This window comes from Dipodomys spectabilis, unplaced genomic scaffold, assembly GCF_019054845.1.
Source record: "Dipodomys spectabilis isolate Male_0828 unplaced genomic scaffold, ASM1905484v1 ptg000297l, whole genome shotgun sequence".
NCBI classification, from domain to species: Eukaryota; Metazoa; Chordata; class Mammalia; order Rodentia; family Heteromyidae; genus Dipodomys; species Dipodomys spectabilis.
In genome coordinates this window covers 13,542,409-13,563,660 of record NW_024870974.1, presented here as the reverse complement: position 1 = coordinate 13,563,660, position 21,252 = coordinate 13,542,409, and the positions used below count along the sequence as shown (strand labels likewise).

Below are 21,252 nucleotides of genomic sequence, written 5' to 3'. Positions count from 1 at the left end.
AAAACATGTCTACAATTTTAAAGAAGGTACTTTGGATTACTGCAAATGATAGTTTCAGAAGAAGGCTTATTTGCACTCTTTAAGCTTGAAATTGAAACAAGGTTGATGTGTTCCCAAATCAAAATGGAGCTCGCCCAACCCAGACTGCAGGATTTCTCAGATGAAGTTCGGTTTTGGCATCCCTGGTCATTTCAGACAGCAGTAAGTAGAAAGGCAGACATGATGATCTTAACAGCAAAATCCCACTAACTTACTGAAAGAAGTTTGGCCCAAATATGGTGGCGAGGTTGTGAATGTCCATTCGATTGTACACGTGGTTGGCAGCGACTTGTGTCAAGAACCCACAAAGGTACTTGAGCAGGCTGTAGTGGCTAGCTGGGAGCTCTTTCAGTAAGTCTCTTAAGCTAGTCTCCTGCACACCATTGCTGCGATCTGGAAGAAAAACATAACATAAAAATGTTCTCAGGCATATTCCACAGACAACAATGAAAGCACACAGAGGAAAAAAAAACAACGCAAATCTCTCCTTCAGAAAAACAAAATTCCTTAGAGAGTCAGCAAGGTCTTGAAACATTTCATTATTTTTTTTCAAGGAAGAATTACTGATTCAAGAAATCCCCAAATTTCCATGATTTTTATGCAGTACATAAAATAGGCTGGTATTTCGGTTTTTGTGTGTTTTTTCACTGAGTTAAAACAATAGTTAGGCTTTGATTTTGCAAAAAAATAACAAAAAAACCCACCAAATTTCTAGTTTGAATAAAACTCGAGACAAGAGACTTCCTGATTCCCAGAACAATCAAAGTACTGGACCCAGAGAAAAGTAAAGGAAATTTCTTTATAACTTTAGAATCTCAACAAAGATTCTCTCCTTGATCAAACTGAAGTAAGGAGGTCAGGTCTGGCCAGCGCCATATTGGTCCCATGGTAGATGGTAGGGTCTGCCATCTTGTCTTCATGCTGGGGGGAGGGAAACACCCATCACCTGCTTACTTCCAGCTTTGAAAAAAGTAATCTGGAAAGACACCAGATCAACTAAAACAAATGTTCCAAATAGTTATGAATTTATGACACTGTCTTTGAAAAAGAACTTAAGACATTCACCATGTATTTCTAGTCTTTTTATTTCCAAGAAATAAAACTAACAATTATGGGGAAGAAGACAGGTAAGAACAAAATAACATGAAACCCTTTGCTTGACTAGAAGAATCACTAAGTGTGTTCTCCACAGACAAGTCACTGAGAGGTTGGGTGTGGTGGCTCACACCTGTAATCTCAGCATGCAGTAAGTAGGCTGCGGTGGGAGGAAGGTGAGTTAGAGGTCAGCCTGGGCTATGTGGTGAGATCTTGTCTCTAAGAAACCAAACCCAAACAATAATCTAGTAACTCAGAATTATCACACACCCGCCTTATTCTCCCCCAGAGCATGTCCATTTGTTGTAACAGAAGACACATCGTGGGGTGAGGATGTGTGCCTGGTGACTGACATAAGTACATGTATGCCCAACTGTAAATATTTATAATGCACAACTCCTGGAATCTAGGTTTCCATGATTTGGCAGTTTATAGACTTTTATTATTATCACAGCCTTTCTCTTCCCCTCATTTAGTGCAGATTAATTATGTGCTAACTTACTGTGACTCCAAAATGTGTACTGTTTCTAGAAAGATGTGATAAATATCAGCATCACTGTCAGCCTGCAGGGCAAGATCTTGTAAGTGTGAGATTCCTCGTTGCTCAATGCTTTATAGACTCGGCTTATAGAGGACTGAATGGGGGCATGGTGGTACCAATAACAAGATGACTTCTCTTGCTTGCAATCCTGGGTACCATTTGCTTTAGTTATAAAAAAATGTTTGTTTTATAGATGGAAAACACAGGGAGGAGATTATTTCTTCCACCCTCCTGCAAGTACGGAGTGGCTACACTATACCAACTGCTACGTGAAATTCATCAGTAAGTAAAATAAACAGAAATCCCTATCCTCACAGCATGTTTATTCTAGCCAAGGAGAGATGGAACAGTAAATGTGGTACCAGGGTTGGTAGAACCCTGGGCTGGGTGAGGAGGGGTGACTGGAGTTAGAAATAAGACTTAGGAAGTGTGACAGAGAGGGTGTTTGATGTCTGTTGGTAAAGTTCAAGCTAGCTTTCAGAGGTGGAAGTTGAGTTTCAATCATTTCTTAAATCCTCTCATACCTAGCTTACAAAAAGTGATGGACAGATCATTTTACGATGGAGAGAGGACATATGGGTGAACACAGTCATAATATTCAATGGACACATGTAAACTGGACCAGGTAACTTGATGGGTGGAATTGGGAGAGCTGGAGGAGAACAATGGAAGGAGTGACATGGATCAAGATGCATTGTACTCATAAAATGGACCTGTTGAATGGAAATCCCTTTGCATAACTACTGAAAGATAAGTTTTAAAAGATGAGTGGTTTTAGGCCTGGGAAGGTGGTTTAGTGGTAAAATGCTTGCCTTGCATACATGAAGCCCTGGGTTCGATTCCTCAGCACCACATAAGTAGAAAAAGCCGGAAGTGGTGCTATGCCTGAAGTGGTAGAGCACTAGCCTTGAGCTGAAGAGCTGAGGGACAGCGCCTAGGCCCAGAGTTCAGGCCCCACAACCACCACCACCACCACCACCAACAACAACAACAGCAAAAAGAGTGGTTTGAATAGAGTGATACACAATTTTAAGGCACGGGAAGATGAACTAGCATAGACAAAGTGACATTGACATTTATCCCTTACATCTATTCTAAAGGAATGTGGAACAATTAGTTTATTTATAGAACTCACTCGGTTGGAATATTATGTGGGAAATAGATTACACTAAGTTTTTCAATAATAAGAAACAATTCATTTGAAGCTGGGCTTGTGGGTCCCATTTCTAGTCTTGGATATTCAGGAGACTGAGCCAGGAGAATCCTTTGAACTTGTGGAGTCCAAGACCACTCTGAGCAATATAATATAGAAAGACCCAGACTCAAAAAAAAAAGAAAAAGAGCTTTGTGGTCAGATATCCATGGAATTCCTAAGAAGGGCCCCTCAACAGAGACATTAACATATTCTGATGTTACAAACTTGCCATTACCCTTAACATTAAACTGGAAGAAAAATCAGAATAGTATAATTCAGAAGTCTAAAGGTTTTTCAAGAAATATTTTTATGGTAAAGATACTGTACAGAGGGGTTACTGTTACATGAGTAAGGTAATGAGTACATTTCCTGTCAAGCATCCTTGTTTTTTCCCCTACGATCCCTTCCTTCCCCAAGTCCAAAAGTTTTAAGAGTACACTGAAAAATCTACAGACTTGAACATCACACATTCGCTGAAAAATCTATACAGCACTGGAAGACCATAAACTCTTGTGCTCCAGGCTAAGTAGCAGATACTGAACCATGTCACAAGCATTTGCTCTCATTAAAGAGAGATTATGATCTTAATCAGCAATGCTGCATTTATATCTGGGCATGCATCACCAGACAGAACCCAGGTCTAATCTTGACCTGTGTCTAGTATTTCTCACATGCCTTCACTTGTCCATGAACATGAAATGATACTTATAATCCTAGCTTTGGGAGAAATAAAGGAGCAAATACAGGGATACAGTCTCTCCACCATTACTTCTTGCAGCAAAGAGTTCAGCCACTGAAACAGAGTTTATCTCCACAGTACTGTATTTATCCAAGTAGTTTTCCCTTGCTTCATTCAGCCCCCCCACCCAACAAAACAGGGCTTATGAAAACCTGCTAATCTATTAGCTAGCATGCCCAACTACCACAGGCTTTGAGGCTGAGAGGTCAGATCTGAGCATGCAGACAGTCTCTAGAAGTCTAGAAGCAATGTCCCCAACTCTACGCATAACACAAACTACCTATAACCCAAATGGTTAAGGAATAGATTTGCACGCCAGAAAAAGCTCAGGCTGACTGTGAACTTGACTTTAACCTTGTAAGACCAGAAGTAGAGAAAGCAGCTGAGTCCACTCACTTCTTACCTGCAGGGCAGTAGCTAATACATTTACACTGTTTTATGGCAGCAAGTTTGTGGTCCTCTATTATGGCAGCAGCAGCAATCCAGCAGATGCCCAGTTGTAGACAAGTTGACTCTAACAGCAGCACCCAGCATCCATACTCGCCAGCCACACAGCAACTGGGCTGCCATTTGCTTTAAGCAGCCTGGGCCTAGACTCTGATCACATTTTCTGCAATCAGCTGCTATCATCATTGCTGCTACATGGTTCTCAACTTGGGGTCTCCCATATATAAGTATATAATAAATGTTTCCTGAATGAACAAATAAGCAATCCAAATTGTGGGGTGGTCGGGATGGGATTCTGAATTTGGTGATGATAAACTGCAGCTTTATAGGTTGATTGGGGGGAGCAGGAAGCAATGGCATCTTCATACAAGTCTACCAGTTTGTCTGGGCCCAGAATGTTTTTTAAGTGCCTAAGAACTGACAAAAGGTGAATGGTATTGCTCTGTAGAGATGCATTCGCAGAAGAATGAGCTGGGGTCAATCTGAGGCAGGTGCCCATGGGTGAGGCTGGGTTTTCCCTCTGTGTTTACTCATGGGGGGGGGGGACTCACTTCTCTGAAAGGCAGGGAAGCTGGTGGAGAAAGCCCAAATGCAACTTAAGGTGAAGGAGACCCATGTTTCCCTACACAGAAGGGACATTCTTTTGCAACTCAATCTGTGACAAGGTTCACAGAGGCCTCACGTGGATCTCTCAAAGGGCAAGATGATAATAACAATTATTGCATTACCATCTACCCTTAAACACAAAGCGCCCATCTTAATCATGCTGATTCACTTCTGCATGGTGCAAGGCTGTGTTTTTATTTATCTAGTTTGTAGTGCTGAGGATCAAACCTATGGCCTTGTACATGGCAGGCTACTCTACCACTTCAACGTGGAGGTAATTTGCCGTCAAATCACCTGATACTTGTTTATTCCAGAAAGAACTTTCATGTCTGTAAGAACCAAGACCCCCAACAAGAATTGAAACATATCCAGGCCCTGATTCTCATACCTGCAATCTTAGATACTCAGGTGTATACTTTTAAAATAATTCATTTTCTGGCTATTTGTCTTCTCTTTCAACCTAACGCAAATAGGTTATTCCTTCCTATAGAAGCTTTAGGGGAAAATAAGGAATTTATTAAAGACCTTACCAATTTGATAATAATTTATTCCTAAATCTCCAATGGACAGAAACTTCTTGGTAGCTGGTCTCCCTTTTTAATTTAATTTTAATTTTACCCTCAAGTCCATACTCTTCCCACTATTACAAAGTTCTACACCTATACCCAGAGGATGGCTAAAATAAAAAAGACAGGCATTGGCAAGAATATGAAGAAATCAAAACCCTTCATTCAGCTGGGTACCATGGCTCATGCCTGTAATCCTAGCTACTCAGGAGGGTGAGATCTAAGGATCACAGTTCAAAGCCTGTATGAGTAGGAAAAGCCCATGAGACTCTTACTTCCAATTAACTACCTTAAGACTCTTATTTTCAATTAATAACCAAAAAGATGGACGTGAAGCTGTAGCCTTGATAGAAAAAGCTAAGGGACAGAGCCCAAGCCCTGAGTTCAAGTCTCAGTACTGGTACAAATCAACACCAACAAACCTTTCATTGGTTACCGATGAGAATGTCAAATAATACAGACTCTGGGAAAAGAGCTTCTCAAGGTGTAAAATGTGTCCAAGTTATCACATGATAGAACTCTACTCCTAAGCACCGATCAAATGTATGTCCATATAAAAACTTGAGCAAAAATGTTCATGACTATATTTTACCAGTAGTTACAAAGCAGAAACGGGCTGTGGATGGTAGCCCAGGCTTGTAATCCCAGCTGCTCAGGAGGCAGAGACCAGGAGGATCCTGGTTGGAGATCAACCTGGGCAAGATGTTAGCAAGATCCTATCTCAACCAACAAGCTGGATGTGAGGATATACAGATATAGTCCAGGCAACACTACCGAGGCATAGTTAAGAGTGATCTAGTCTGGGGTTGATCCCAGGCAAAAAATGTGGGGTACAATCCGCAAACAAAACCAAAAAACAACACACACACACACACACACACACACACACGCCTCAAAACTGAAAAGCAACAGTGGGTTGGGTTGTCGCTCAAGAAACAGACCATCTGCCCAGCAAACATAGGGCCTTGAGTTCGAACTTTCCTACAGCCCTAAAATAGCACAGATAACCCAAATATCTGTCAACAGATTCCTGGATACATAAACGCTTTACACTCCTAGAATGAAGTACTAAGCAGTCATAAAAAGGAATTGAAGTTCCTTTAATCTTGAAGCATTATCATGCAAGGTCAAGAAAATGAGTCACAAAAGATCACACCTTGCGCCATGTTTCAAGGTTGAAATGCCCACGGGCAGCAAATGACTATAAAGTATCTTCCTGTCTTCTCAGAGATGGGCCGAGGGCAGGAAGGAGCAGAGTACAAAATGGGCACAGTATTTCTTTTTGAGGTCATATAAGTGTTCTAAAATTAGATAGTGATGATGGGTATACTTTGTAAAAATACCAACACCCCCTGAATTGTCCACTTGAAGAGGGCTGATTTTAAGTTGGGTGGTTTCCATCTTGAAGTTGTCAAACAGACTTGAAAATGAAGCCTGGGAAAAAGCAAGTCGGAGGATGTTTTATAGCTGGGTGCTGGTGGCTCACGCCTATAAATCCTAGCTACTCAGGAGACTGAAATCTAAAGATTAAGGTTCAAAGCCAGGCCAGGTGGACAAACCTGAGAGACCTTTATCTTCAATCGCCCAGCAAACATCCAGAAGTGGAGCTGTGGCTCAAATGGTGCAGCACTAGCTATGAGTAAAAAAGTCAAATGAGAGACAGAAGTCCGTAAGTTCAAACCCTAGTATTGGCATGTGTATGAATGCATGCACACATGCACAGACACAAACACACATTCACACACAATCATGCACTTGCTCACAATCCTTAAGACCAGCTGTCCTTCTGTGGAACAATCTCACTCTCCTAGCTTTTCTTTGCAAGCTTGAGTACTCTTACTCCTTACTCGATACTATCTCACAGTCAAAGGCTGCTACCATTACCAGGAAAGTCCAGCTGGCTATGCACACTCAGCTAAGAACATATCGTGCTTATCAAGGTCTATAACAGGGGTCAGCCCTCATCAATACAATGGGTTTTTTTTTTTTCCTGTCATGTGAGTCTGGTGGAAGCCCGCCAGCTGGCATGCCGCCAGCGTGTGTGTGTGTGCTACGTGGAAAGCTAGCTTCCCCTGTACTGCAGTGTTCCCGACCCATGCCACCTAGAAACACCCCTGCCAGCCCTGCCATGCTGCTCTAGCCTTACGTCTTTGCTTAGGAAAAAATAAATTGCTTACCTATTTGATCTTGGTGACAGAAAGCCTAAAAGACACAGAGTGAAAACAGGAAAGAGTAGCACTTAGAGTTTGATAATGACTGTTTTATAGGAAGAGACTTTTTGGAGGGCTGAACAATTTTGAAAGGTGAGCAATGCAGGACTCGGCACTCACGGTAAGACCAGAGGAGGAGACTCTTAGGGGAGGAACACAAAAGCACAATGCCTATGTGCTTCTGATCACATAATATTGGTTGGAAAGAACTCCAGGACATGGAAACAACAGTTTTTTTTCTTTGTTTTCTTTTCTTTTTGTCTTGTTTGTTCATTTATCTGTCTTTGGGAGGGTAAGAGAGGTGCACAGAAATGGAGGGACACAGGGTGAACAAATGCAGTAGTAGTACTCGCTGGACGCTATGTAGAAAATGAACTAGACAACTTGTAGGTGGGGATAAGGGGGAAAGTAGGAGACAGCGAGGGAAGGGGTAACATTGTCCAAAAAGAAATGTTCCCTTCACCTGACTTATGCACCTATGACCCCTCTGAACATCACTTAGATAATAACAATTTTTTTAAAAAAAAAGGTAAGCAAGCCAAGTGCTGGTGGCTCATGCCTATAATCTTAGCTGCTCAGGAGGCTGAGGATAGAGGTTCAGAGCCAGCCCAGGCAGGAAAGTCTATGAGACTCTTATCTCCAATAAACCACCAGAAAACCAGAAGTGGTGCTGTGGTTCAAGTGGCAGAGTACTCAACTTGAGCAGAAGAGCTGAGAGACAGCACCCAGGCCCAGGGTTCAAGCCCCAAGACCCCTATGACCGACCAAAAAAAAAGAAAAGAAAAAAGAAAAAAGACATAAAAAGACCAATAGAAAAGGTAAAACAGATTTCAGAGAACTCTACAAGTAGGTACAAGTGATTAAAATTAGATCACTTTTGAGGAAGGTGCTGGTGGCTCATGCCTAGTTAAGAGGCTGAGATCTGAGGCTCACAGTTCAAAGCAGCCTGGGAAGGAAAGTCTGTGAGACTCTGATCTCCATTTAACCACCAAAAAGACTGACGTGGAGCTGTGGCTCTGGTGGTAGAACACCAGCCTTCAGCCAAAAGAGCTGGACAGCATCCAGGCCAAGTTCAAGCCCCAGGACCAGCATAAAAAAAATCATTTTGAAGTCTATAAGGCCTAGGGAGCCCTCTGCTGCCCAGACAGGCCAGAAAGCTAGCGGGCAGAGCTGGCAAGGCCAGATAATAGGAAATAGAAAAGGATTCTTGGACGTTTTAAATAGAGGGGACCCTACGAGAAGCCCCTCTACTGTCCCCTTTATCATGGTCCTAGAGCAGAAAAATCGCATGTCTGTATGTGAGACGCAGGCCTGTGGCATTCTGTTTTGGGGAGCCCTGGCTGGGTCACTTACTCACTACAATGGGGAAGTGTGGGCTGGGCTGGAAGTCACAGTGACTTCCAGGCTCTGTGGATTCTAGCTGCTGGCTCCGTGGCGCGTGGCTGGCCACACAACCTTCCCTCTCCTCGGGTGTGAAGAAGGCCTTGTGGAGAGGAGGTTTCGGCAGCCAGGCTGCCACCTAGCGGCCATCCAGTGGTGACCTTGCGGCAATTCGGCTGTGACCTTGTGGCCATCCAGACACGACCTTGAAGCAACCAGGTGCTAACCTTGTGGCAATCTGGCAGTGACCTTGCAGCAACCAGTTGAGACCTGGCAGCAATCTGGCTGTGACCTTGCAGCAAGCCAGCAGTGACCTTGCCGCAACCCAGCTACAATTCTTGTTTCCACCCAATGATGACCCATTGGCAACACAGCCATGAGCCAGGCCACCCGGACACTCATAGGCTGCCAAACACAAGGCGTCCAGGCAAAATCCTTGCAGGTACTTCATGTGCAAGGAAAGCGATGCAAATTAGCTTGTTGTTATTTACCTATAGCTTCAGCATTGTCCAACCATAATTGGTACCCAGAATGGAAAGGAGCCCATGTGTCTGCACAGGATAGACTCTTATCCTCACGATCCTCGGCCCAAGCACAAACCTTCCTTCTGCTCATCCATTTAAAGTGAGCCCCTCATCATGGCCTCCTGCCCTGGAATCTTTTTTTTTTCCCCCTTTTGGTCTGTCAGGGGACTTGAACTCAGAGCCTGGGTACTGTCCCTGAGCTTTTTCACTCAAAGCTAGTGCTCTACCCCTTTGAGCCACAGCTCCACATCTGTTTTTTTTTTTTTTTCTGGTGTTCATGGACCTTCTTGCTCAGGCTGGCTTCAAACTAAGATCCTTAGATCTCAGCCTCCTGAGTAGCAAGGATTATAAGCATGAAACACCAGTGCTTGGCTTTTTTTTTCTTCTCATTGTTGTTTTCTTTTCATGTTTTAAAATTGTCATTTATTGTTACTGTTTTCTGAGACAGGGTTTCACTATATAGTCCAAACTGGTTCACAAACTACTACATCCTCTATATCCCCCCCCCCCAATCTTCTCTCTCTCTCTCTTTTTTTTTTTTTTAATTTTATTTTATTTTATTTGAGAACATACTGTACAGAGGGGTTACAATTACATGGGCAGGATAATGCATACATTTCTTACCAAGCATTGCAGCCTCCTCCTTTGACTCTTTTTTTTTTCAGTCACGGGCCTTGAACTCAGGGGCTGGGCTCTGTCCCTGAGCTCTTTTGTTGAAAGCTAGTGCTCTACCGTTTTGAACTACAGTCCCACTTTTTTGTTCTGATGGTTTATTGAAGATTAGAGTCTCATAGACTTTCCTGCTTGAGCTGGCTTCACATCAAGATCCTCAGATTTCAGCCTCCTGAGTAGCTAGTGTTACAGGCATGAGCTACTGGTGCCCAGCTCAATCTTCTGCCCTCTTGACTTCCATCCTTTTCAATAAAGGGATCCCTGGTAAAGATGCCACATCAAGACTCTCTCCTCGGGCTGGGAAGGTGGCGCAGTGGTAGAGCGCTTGCTTTGCATGCATGAGGCCCTGGGTTCGATTCCTTAGCACCACATAAGCAAAAAGAAAAAAGCCGGAAGTGGCGCTGTGGCTCATGTGGTAGAGCGCTAGCCTTGAGCTGAAGAGCTGAGGGACAGTGCCCAGGCCCAGAGTTCAGGACTCATGACCGGACCCAAAAAAAAAAAAAAAAAAAAAAAAAGATTCTCTCCTCTTTCTTCAGTGAAAATAACTGTATCTCTGACACAGACAATAAAGTCCCCACAAGAAAAGAATCAGATTTCACCAAGTTGGGAAGCACATTGGACTTCTAGGTTAAGTTCTAATTTGCTGGGTAAAGGGTCGGCATCTTAGTCATCCATAGAAGGTTCCTAGAAAGTAGAAGACATCTCTGACTTTCAGGACAAAAGAGCAGGTCTGACAGGCTGGATTACTTTGCCATTCCTATCAATGGCTCTTCCCTAGGTACAGACAGAAAATATCTGAATGGCCTCCAGTATTGTCAAAGCACAAAATTCGCTGTGAGTTCTCCCCATAGCTACCAAAACTGCCTCAAAATTCCCTTTCCAGCTTATTGGTGCCAACTCATGGTCTAACACATCACCTTCTGCCACTAGGGACCTCCTGGCTGTGTGGGCCTTGCCAAAGATAGAGACTCCACATTGCTGCTTTCTGTGTAAGTCACCAGGATGCAAAAACCTCAGGCTTATCTTTGAGTTCTTTCTTTCCCGCCATATCTAACTTAGCCATGTCCTGTTCACAGTCTTTCTCCCATCTCTGGAGGCCTTCCTTTTCAACTCCATTACAACCTTTTCTGTGGAATGATGAACCATTTTGGAAATAGACAGTGGCTATAATTTTTCCATGCTGCAAATGTTCTTCACGCCACTGAATTATACATGTAAGCATGGTTCCAATAGTAAACTTTAGACCATGTATATTTTGCTACAATAAGAAAAAGCCCCCACTGGTAACCATTTATGTGATGCAAGTTCTTAAGGACCATGGCCTGGACTTCTGCTGGTCTTTGAGATGATCTCCCAGAAGCCAGCATCATCACATCCCACTGTTTTACACAGCACAGCCTATAATCTTCTATCACGAGACTTCTATCTTCAACAAATTACTTTTTGTAGACACAGACTAGTTCCGTAGCTGAATATGTTTGCTCATTGCTGTGACACAATGCTTGGCTGACACGATCTGAGGATTGATTTTGGCTCATGGTTTAGCAGTTCCGGCACACCATCTTTGCCTACGTTTATTTTGAGCCTACAGTGAGGCAGAACATCATGGCAGAACAGGAGCTTTTGGGGGAGGCTGATGACCTCATGGTGGACAGGAAGTAGATAAACTCAGGACCAGGCATGACCTGCAAACACATGTCTCCAGTGACCTACCTCTGAAAGTTTCTAGAGCCTTCCAAAACAGTGCTACCTTCTGGGGACCAAGCCTTACACACACGAGCCTGCAAAATCATTTCCTATTTTAACCACTACTCATCCAATGTCAGACCTTTCACCATGTATTATCGACCACATTTAAATTTTATCTTTTGCTAAACTTCTTTCCCTGATGGATGTTGGCTGCTCAGTTTGGTTTTGGCTTTAATATCAGAAAGATGTTGTGTATATTCAGGTGTAAAGCTACTTGCTCTTTTTAATTTTGGTGGTCCTGGGATGGAACCAGGCAGGGGGGCTTGTGCAAGCAACCCCACCACTGCACATCCAAACAACCACAGTGCACGTCCAGACAACCCCACAGTGTACGTCCAGACAACCCCACAGTGCACGTCCAGACAACCCCACAGTGCACCTTCAGACAACCCCACAGTGCACATCCAGACAACCCCACAGTGTACGTCCAGACAACCCCACAGTGCACGTCCAGACAACCCCACAGTGCACCTTCAGACAACCCCACAGTGCACATCCAGACAACCCCACAGTGTACGCCCAGACAACCCCACAGTGCACGTCCAGACAACCCCACAGTGCACGTCCAGACAACCCCACAGTGCACGTCCAGACAACCCCACAGTGCACGTCCAGACAACAGCACAGTGCACGTCCAGACAACCACATAGTGTACCTTCAGACAACCCCACAGTGCACGTCCAGACAACCCCACAGTGTGCGTCCAGACAACCCCACAGTGCACGTCCAGACAACCCCACAGTGCACGTCCAGACAACAGCACAGTGCACGTCCAGACAACCCCACAGTGTACCTTCAGACAACCCCACAGTGCACGTCCAGACAACCCCACAGTGCGCATCCAGACAACCCCACAGTGTACCTTCAGACAACCCCACAGTGTGCGTCTAGACAACCCCACAGTGTACATCCAGACAACCCCACAGTGTGCGTCCAGACAACCTCACAGTGCGCGTCCAGACAACCCCACAGTGCATGTCCAGACAACCCCACAGTGCACGTCCAGACAACCCCACAGTTCACGTCCAGACAACCCCACAGTGCACGTCCAGACAACCCCACAGTGCACGTCCAGACAACCCCACAGTTCACGTCCAGACAACCCCACAGTGTGCGTCTAGACAACCCCACAGTGCACGTCCAGACAACCCCACAGTGCACGTCCAGACAACCCCACAGTGTACCTTCAGACAACCCCACAGTGCGCGTCCAGACAACCCCACAGTGCACGTCCAGACAACCACACAGTGCGCATCCAGACAACCCCACAGTGTACATCCCAACAACCCCACAGTGCACGTCCAGACAACCCCACAGTGTGCGTCCAGACAACCCCACAGTGCACGTCCATACAACCCCACCAGGGCACATCCAGACAACCCCACAGTGCATTTCCAGGCTCACAGGTCGATCCCCAGCTATCATCCCATCCGTCCCCATAGAGTGTTCCCTGTCAGGGAAGCGTCTTCCTCCCCAAGGTGTCAGGGTTTAATGTTTTTACCTGTCTATGGTTTCAGAAACTCCATTTGATCATGAGGATTTCATCATCAGTTTGGGATTATTTTAGGTAGGAGAGAAGAGTTGGTGGGAAATGGCAGGTACTTATCGTAGAAATTACAAACCTCTGAAGGTGTATATTATTTGCCCTTTTTTTTCTTTAGTGCAGGAACCAGGACTTGAACTCAGGGCCTGAATGCTGACCCTGAGCTTTATTTGTTCAGTTAGTGCTCTACCACTTGAATCACAGCTCCACTTGCTTTTTTTTTTGGAGGTTAATTGGAGATAGGAGTCTCAAACAATTTTCTACCCTGGCTGACCTTGAACTATAATCCTAAGATCTCAGCCTCCTGAGTAGCAGCTACATTATAAGCATGAGCCTCTGGTGCCTGGCTCCTGTTGCTTAATTTGCCCGGCTCATTTTGCAGCACAGCTTTAACCAGAAACCCGGGTTGTTTGCAGCCCCAGGGCATTTGCAGCACTAACCTTGCAGGAGCTGGAGGAAGCGGGGCTGCAGCGAGGCGGGGATCACACGCTCCGGCAGCAGGCGCAGGAAGAGCTTCAGCAGGCTGGCGGCTGCACGCACCTGCTCCTCCCCCTGTGCCCCCAGCTGCAGATGCACCCCATTTTCCATCTGCATCCGCAGGTGTTCCACCACCTTCATGTTCCCATTCACCCTGAACAAGCCTTCCTGGGTGAGCCCTGAAACACCAAGGGGGGGACAGGAAATAATTCCTCATCATCTTCTATAAACAAGCATGAATCTTCAAATAAAAACCCACAACTGAAATGCATCAATCTCAGCCTAGGAGTCTGAGAATATGATTATAGGGAGATTTTCATATTTTACAAAAGAAAGTTTTCTTAGAAAAATGAGTGTTTGCCAGACACTGGTGGGTGGCTCACACCTGTAATACTAGCTACTCAAGAGGCTGACATCTGAGGATCGCAGTTAGAGGCTGGCCTAGGCAGCCAAGTCCTCAAGGAGGACTCTCTAATGAGCCAGCAAAATGTTGGAAGTGAAAGGGTGGCTCAAGTGGCAGAGTGCCAACCTGAAGAGAAAAAGCTAAACAAGAGCGAGTTCAAGCCCCAGTACCACCGTGCACACACACACACACACACACACTTACACAAATGTTTTGACATCCACTAACCATGAACTAAAGAGAACATACATGAATATTAGAAAAAAAAAAGTAAAAATAAGGCAATATTCAGAGAACACGCAGTGTTATTTAAAGAAGTTTTAATGGTGTAATCTTACACGGTACTCGCATTCCAGGAATGTGTGGAAGTAAGTGATGTGGAAGAAACTTCTGAATTCTATCTGCGATTATTATGAGTTGGGGTACAAGGGCCCCAGCTCTAGGAGTCGCTCTACACTGAGCTTAGCCAGTGGTCCCAATATACCAACTAGAGACGGTGGTAGGACCCCAAACAGCTGGTCCCTAGAGACTGTGATAAAACAGAGCAGAAGGGGTGGAAAGACGCTAAATGATGGACACCAAAATAGACAGGAGGGGTTATTTCTAGCTTCCCTGTAGCAAAGAGGGTAGCTCTTGCTTAAAGAATTTGGTGACTTTTATTTCACAGTGCTAGAGATCAAAGAAAGGGCCTTACACCTGCTAGGAAAGCCCTCTACAGAAACCAAAACAAAGGTTGCTGGATTTGAAAATGACTGGAAAAGAATATAAAATGTCCAATACGAAGATGTTTGAAGAGACAGAAATTTCACTATCGTGTATTGCACATATGTATCAACACCCTAACGTGTCTCATGAAGATGGACAAATGTTATGTCTCTTTTAAAAAATGTCTATTTCTCCAGGATAGTATACACCTATACATTCTGTACCTACCAAGGTGAGGAAGAAATGTCACTTGAATTCAGGAGTTCAAGACAAGCCTGACCACAAAGCAGGACTGTCTCTTCCTGTACCTCTAACCCCCTCCCCGGGCCCTCTCTCCAGGGTGTGCACAATGTATGTGGCAGGCGCTGCTTCTCCCTGATCCCTGCACCTCTTGATATCATACACAACGCTGCAGTGGAAGGAGGGCTGCACCGTGCCTGGCTTCTCACAGAATACAGCAAATGCGATTTGATGTCACATCTGAGATTCAATTATAAACAACTCTGGCAATCCCGCTCGCTTGCTTTCGACTCCCAGCTCCCACTCATGGCAAAGCAGCTGCTATGTATTTCATCTATGGAAAGAGCGATGGGCAAGCTGCTATTGGTAGTCTCTGGCCAATGATCAGTACCAATGATCAGAGACCCTGGTGCTAACAACCCACAGCATGGTGGATGGGACCAGAGAGGACTACTACCTCGGCCTCATGTCACTCACCATCAGAGCCTTGGGAGGGACTCTGGGGAAACTGCAAGGCTCTGTCCATATTCATGACCCGCAGAAGTTTTGAGATAACACGTTATTGCTTTAATCCACAATTGAGGTCATTTGTTAGGCAGCAATTGATCATTTATATGCTACCCCATTGTCAGCTGCTACTAGAAGCGTTCAAAGCCTTCCTGGTCTGCTTACTCTTGCTCTATCAAGGTTTACCTTTGACTTCAGAAAGGTATCCGGATATCAAACATCTGGAACACACAAAGAGGAGTATCTCCTTCCACTCCAGGTCAAAGTGCAAATCCTGAAAATCTAGCCATTTCTGTGTCCCACCCCTGTGTCTGCTCAGTTTCTAAGCCTACTTTGCCTTCTATTCTTTGCTCAGCAAATGCTCGTTTCATCTGATTCCACCTTTTCTTAGCTTTGATCTTCGACTTTTTCTTCCTACAAGGTTGGGCTTTTTTTAAACTTTCCTTCAAATAAAAATACTTCTAATAATTTCAAAACAACTGTCCAGATTCAAGGGCTGCCTGTGATCTTCAAAGCTCCTGACGGCACTGGACCATTCTTGCAGGGAGATAAGGTCTAAATGGAACTCATTGAAGTCAACCTCTCCCAACCTTCTTCCCACCTCATGCTATTCGTGTGCATTGTTCTCTTTGCTCAAGAACTTTTCTCATCCAAACCAACTCTTGTGGTCTTGGTGATGTTTCAAGCTGGGAAGTTTCCCCACCAAGATATTATCTAGGAAATAGAATCTATACAAGTATTTTTTTTTAAGCTCCCAGGAGGCTATATGTTATCTGCAAAGCCCATATAATGTTAACTGAATTGTAAGTCCTGCTGTATAAGTTTTAAATTTTTTCCTCCTCTAAAGCTTCAGGAAGTTATGACCATAAGAGAAATGCTGACAAGGACAGAATTCAGATGTCTCATGAAGCTGAGTTCCTCCCGTACCTTTCAGAGATGCTGTTACATTTGATTCCAGAAGATAAGGGTTAATCATCCTGTAACAGTGACTTAACAATGACTTAGACATGAAAGAACAATGACATTTGTTAACATCTGCACCACTTCTTCTTTATACAGCTGGAATGCTGACTATGACATGAATATGATGCCGGAAACCAGAATTTGTTTTTCAGCTAGCTCCCTTAGGCCCAGGATACACTGGCACAATACCCAAGTGCATGCTGACCCCTAGTGGCAGGTATAAAGTCCTACATGATCTTGAATTCTGAAAAGATACCACCACAGATTGTCTCATATTTTAATCATTAAAAATGACTGGTACAAACTAGTAAAAATAATTCAATGCTCACCAGGAGAGAATTTCTCCAAGGATGATATCTACACACTGGGACAGCAGAGAAGAATTCAAATTGAGTAAAACTCTATGAAGTATAATTTTGAAATTAAGTGATTTAAAAAAAAAAATGGGCTAGAAGAAATTCTACCAGGTCACAGAGGCTCACTCCTGCAATCCTAGCTACTTGGGAGGTTGATATTTGGAGGACCGTGATTTGAGGCTAGCTTGGGCAGAATTCATGAGATCCCCACCTCAACCCATAGCATGGTTCCAGGGCATACACCTGCCACCCTAAGCTATGTGGGAGGTTGGGATTAGGAGGACTGTGGTTCCGGAGCAGCCTGGACAGAAAAGTCAAGGAGACTGTCTCCCCAGAGGGCAGCCAGACATGGTGACAGGCACCTGTGATCCCAACACAGACCAGATGACTACAGTAGGCAGAGCTTGACTCAAGTGCATACCCAGGAGGGAGCCGGGCACTGGTGGCTCATGCCTGTAATCCTAGCTGCTCAGGAGGCTGAGATCTGAGGATCGTGGTTCAAAGCTAGCCTGGACAGACTCCAACAAACCACCAGAAAACCAGAAGTGGTGCTGTGGCTTAAGGGGTAGAGTGATAGTCTTGAGCTGAAGAGCTGAGGGACAGTGCCCAGGCCTAGAGTTCAAGACCCACAACTGACCAAAAAAAAAAAACCAAAACAGTGAAAACAAGGTTGGGGTTGTGGATTAAGTGGTAGAGCATCAGCCTAGCAAATAAGAGGCCCTAGGTTCAACCACTAGGAACACTAAAGGAGAAAAAAAAACCATAAAGGGCGTATTTGTTGGTATATCCAGACTGTCTGCTGTGGTATTGGTTCTAGGACCCCTGTGGATACCTATATCATAGATGCTCAAGTCTATTTTAAAATGGCATATTAACCTATCCACGTCCTCTGATCTCGATTGATTTTACTTCTGCTCCACAGTAGGGCCATGTTGTAGCTCAGAAGTGACAATACTTCCCAGCTTATCCCTCAGAATCCTCTTCCCGAGTCTTTGGGAGTTCACTGAGATTGGTTACTGAGTGTGGCGCTCTCCTCCGCAGTCCAGGAGGTATCCATTCTCTCACTCATCCAGGTTGAAGTCTTACTTTACATGAAGGCTGGAAGGTCTGTGGGCTACCTTGCTGTTAATAACCAAAAGATGGGCTGGAGATGGGCTGGGGGCGTAGCTCAGCAGAAGAGAACTGGCTCTGTATGCTGCAGGTTTAGGGTTCACGCTCCAGCACCCCAAACAACATCAATGGCGACAGTAATAATAAGAGCTTCCAAATGGTGCTATATATTATATTTTTGTCCAAATGTTTCACGTACTTAAGTTAAATCACTCTAGAAATGAGACCCCTTCCCATCCTGTTGAAGACACAAAGGTAGTAAAGATGGGATAAATTAAGAATTGATGTCAGCTCAGTGAGATACTCCAGGAGTGATTACATTAAAAAAAGGATCTTAAAAAGTACACACACACACACACACACACACACCTCCTTACGATCAAACCATTAAGAACCTACTATTGGTATCAGAACAGCAGATTGTTTGAAGTGTACTTTAGCTCTTGAAACTAGGACACATTCTCAACCAGAAACCAGAGTGATTACAAGGATTTGTTTAATGTGATGCATTGAAGCAGTACTGTAAAAAACAAAAACAAAAAAAGTCACACAATTCCTTCCTCTCCCTCCCTCCCTCCCTCCTTCCCCTGCCCCCCTTCCCCCTCTCCTGCTTTCTCCCTCCCTCTCTCTATTCCACTTGCCCCCCTGCCTCTCCCTGTCTCTATCTGTCTGTCTGTCTCTCCTGTTTCTCTCTCTCCACCCCCCCCCCCCCCCCCGCTGCCTTGGATCAAGCAGTTCAGTACACGCTAGGCAAGCTCTGCACCCCCAGATCCCCGCCTTCCCCTCCCCCAGGCAAGCTCTGCACCCCCAGATCCCCGCAGGAACCCCCTTTCTCAAGGGAAGAGTGTACCCCGCACTAACTTCCTGCCCCAACATTCTCATCGCACACCCTGAAATCACGCGCGTCCCCCCGGCCCCCCCCCCCGGGCCCCCCGCGCCCCCCCGGGGCCCCCGCGCCCCGGCCCCCGGCTCACCGTGCCGGGCGAGGTACTCCACGACGCCCCTCACCGCGGTGGGCACCCCGTTCTCGGCCAGCCCCCGCTGCTGGAGCTCCTGGAGGCTGACCCCGAACAGCCGGGGCTCGCCGGGCCGCGACCCCCGCGCGCCTCGCGCCTCCCCCCGGCCGCCCCGCCGCGGCGGCCCCCGCCGCTCTCGCTCTCGCTCTCCGCGGCTTCCAGGGACATAAGAAGAGCGCGCAGTCGGCCAGGCTGACCACCGGCGGGGGCATGGCTGCAGCCCGGTCCCAGGCCCGCGCCTCGCCCAGCGCCGCCTCGGGGTCGGGCGGGGACCGAGGTGTGGCTGCAACAGCGCGTTTCCAAGAGACAGCCAGACGCACCCGGCTGCGGGAGGCCCTGCCCCGCACAGCGCACCCCAGCACCCCGCTGCGGGGAGGGCCGGCCCGCAGAGCGCACCCCAGCACCCCCCTGCGGGGAGGGCCGGCCCGCACAGCGCACCCCAGCACCCCCCTGCGGGGAGGGCCGCCCCGCACAGCGCACCCCCGCACCCCCCTGCGGGGAGGGCCGGCCCGCACAGCGCACCCCAGCACCCCGCTGCGGGGAGGGCCGCCCCGCAGAGCGCACCCCAGCACCCCCCTGCGGGGAGGGCCGGCCCGCACAGCGCACCCCAGCACCCCGCTGCGGGGAGGGCCGCCCCGCACAGCGCACCCCCGGACCCCCCTGCGGGGAGGGCCGGCCCGCACAGCGCACCCCAGCACCCCGCTGCGGGGAGGGCCGGCCCGCACAGCGCACCCCCGCACCCCGCTGCGGGGAGGGCCGCCCCGCAGAGCGCACCCCAGCACCCCCCTGCGGGGAGGGCCGGCTCGCACAGCGCACCCCAGCACCTGGCCGCGGGAGGCCCTGCCCCGCACAGCGCACCCCAGCACCCGGCCGCGGGAGGCCCTGCCCTGCAGCACCCGGCCGCGGGGAGCCCCTGCCCCGCACAGTGCACCCCAGCACCCCTCTGTGGGGAGCCCCTGCCCCGCAGAGTGCACCCCGCCGCTCTGAGGAAGGTGATGGACAGGTGTGAAAGATTCGCACCAACCTATTTCTTCCCTTTACATTTATGGTGTAAGGTTGGGCGCAGTGGCTCACACCTGTAATCCCACCTAATAGGGAGTTAGAGCTGGTACAGGAAAGTCAGCAAGACTCCAAGTCAACAACCGAGCGGGGTGTGGTTGCACAGGCTTGCCATCCAAATTATGCAGGACCCATAGGAGGAGGGCCAAGGTCTAGGCCAGCGTCAGCAAAGAGACATGAGGCCCTCCCTGAAAAATAACTGAAGGAAAGAAGGCTGGGGAAGTGGCTCAGTGGTAGAGTACTGTCTGGCAAGCTAAAGGCCCTGGGTTCAAATCCTAGAACCACCCAAAAAAGAAAAGAAAAGAAATTTACTTTCAAGAAAGGATCTGAAAAGCATCTGCCTATAAAGATGTTGCACAGGTAAGGAAAGCCAAACAATGAGGAGCAAGATAAAAAAATAAACAATTTTATTGGGAGATAGAGGTAGAGGAATTAGAGGACACTTTCCATTTTTAGAACAGGTATCACAGCTGGGTACTGGTGGCTCATGCCTATAACTCTAGCTACTAGGAGGCTGAGACCTGAGGATCACAGTTCAAAGTCAGCCTGAGCAGGAAGGTCCATGAGACTCTTATCTCCAATTTAACAACCCAAAACACTGGAAGTGGAGTTGTAGCTGAAGTGGTAGAGTGTTAGCTTTGAGCAAAAAAGCTCAAGGACAACATCCAGGCCCTGAGTTCAAGCACCAGGAGTGGCGTTTGTGTGTGTGCACGCGCACGCATGCGTACACACACACACACACAAATATATACAGCAAAGCTGGGTGTGTTGGTGGACCAGTAATCCCAGTGAAGCACTTCTTAGATATCTTATTAGTTACCCTCAGACAAACATATCATTGCTGGGATTGTCTAAGTGCACTAGAAATTTAAGTCAGAGATTCTTTTTAAATATGGTTTTTATTGTGAAAATACTGTACAGAGGGGTTACAGTTACACGAGTAAGGTAATGAATACATTTTTTATCAAGCATTGTTGCCTCCTCCTTTGTTTTTCCCCTACCATCCCTTCCTTCCCCACCTTCCCAACAACCCCTAACCCCCACCAAAGTTGTAAAGTTTGTTTTCAACATAGTGTCTTGTACATCTTGTTGTTACAATGGGTCTACCTG

At 46.6% G+C, this 21,252-nt stretch overlaps 1 protein-coding gene across 1 annotated transcript in view; it reads right to left on the bottom strand.

The window, feature by feature from the left end:
* Positions 1–250: 250 nt before the first annotated feature.
* Positions 251–21,252, bottom strand: part of LOC122127088 (protein FAM13A-like) — a 29,503-nt gene continuing 8,501 nt past the window's right edge. Inside the window, exons 3-4 of the mRNA XM_042701599.1 lie at positions 13,747–13,962; positions 251–432 (exon numbers count right to left, since the gene is read on the bottom strand). Of these exons, the coding sequence (XP_042557533.1) occupies positions 251–432; positions 13,747–13,962 (398 nt within the window). The remainder of the gene's footprint in view (positions 433–13,746; positions 13,963–21,252) is intronic.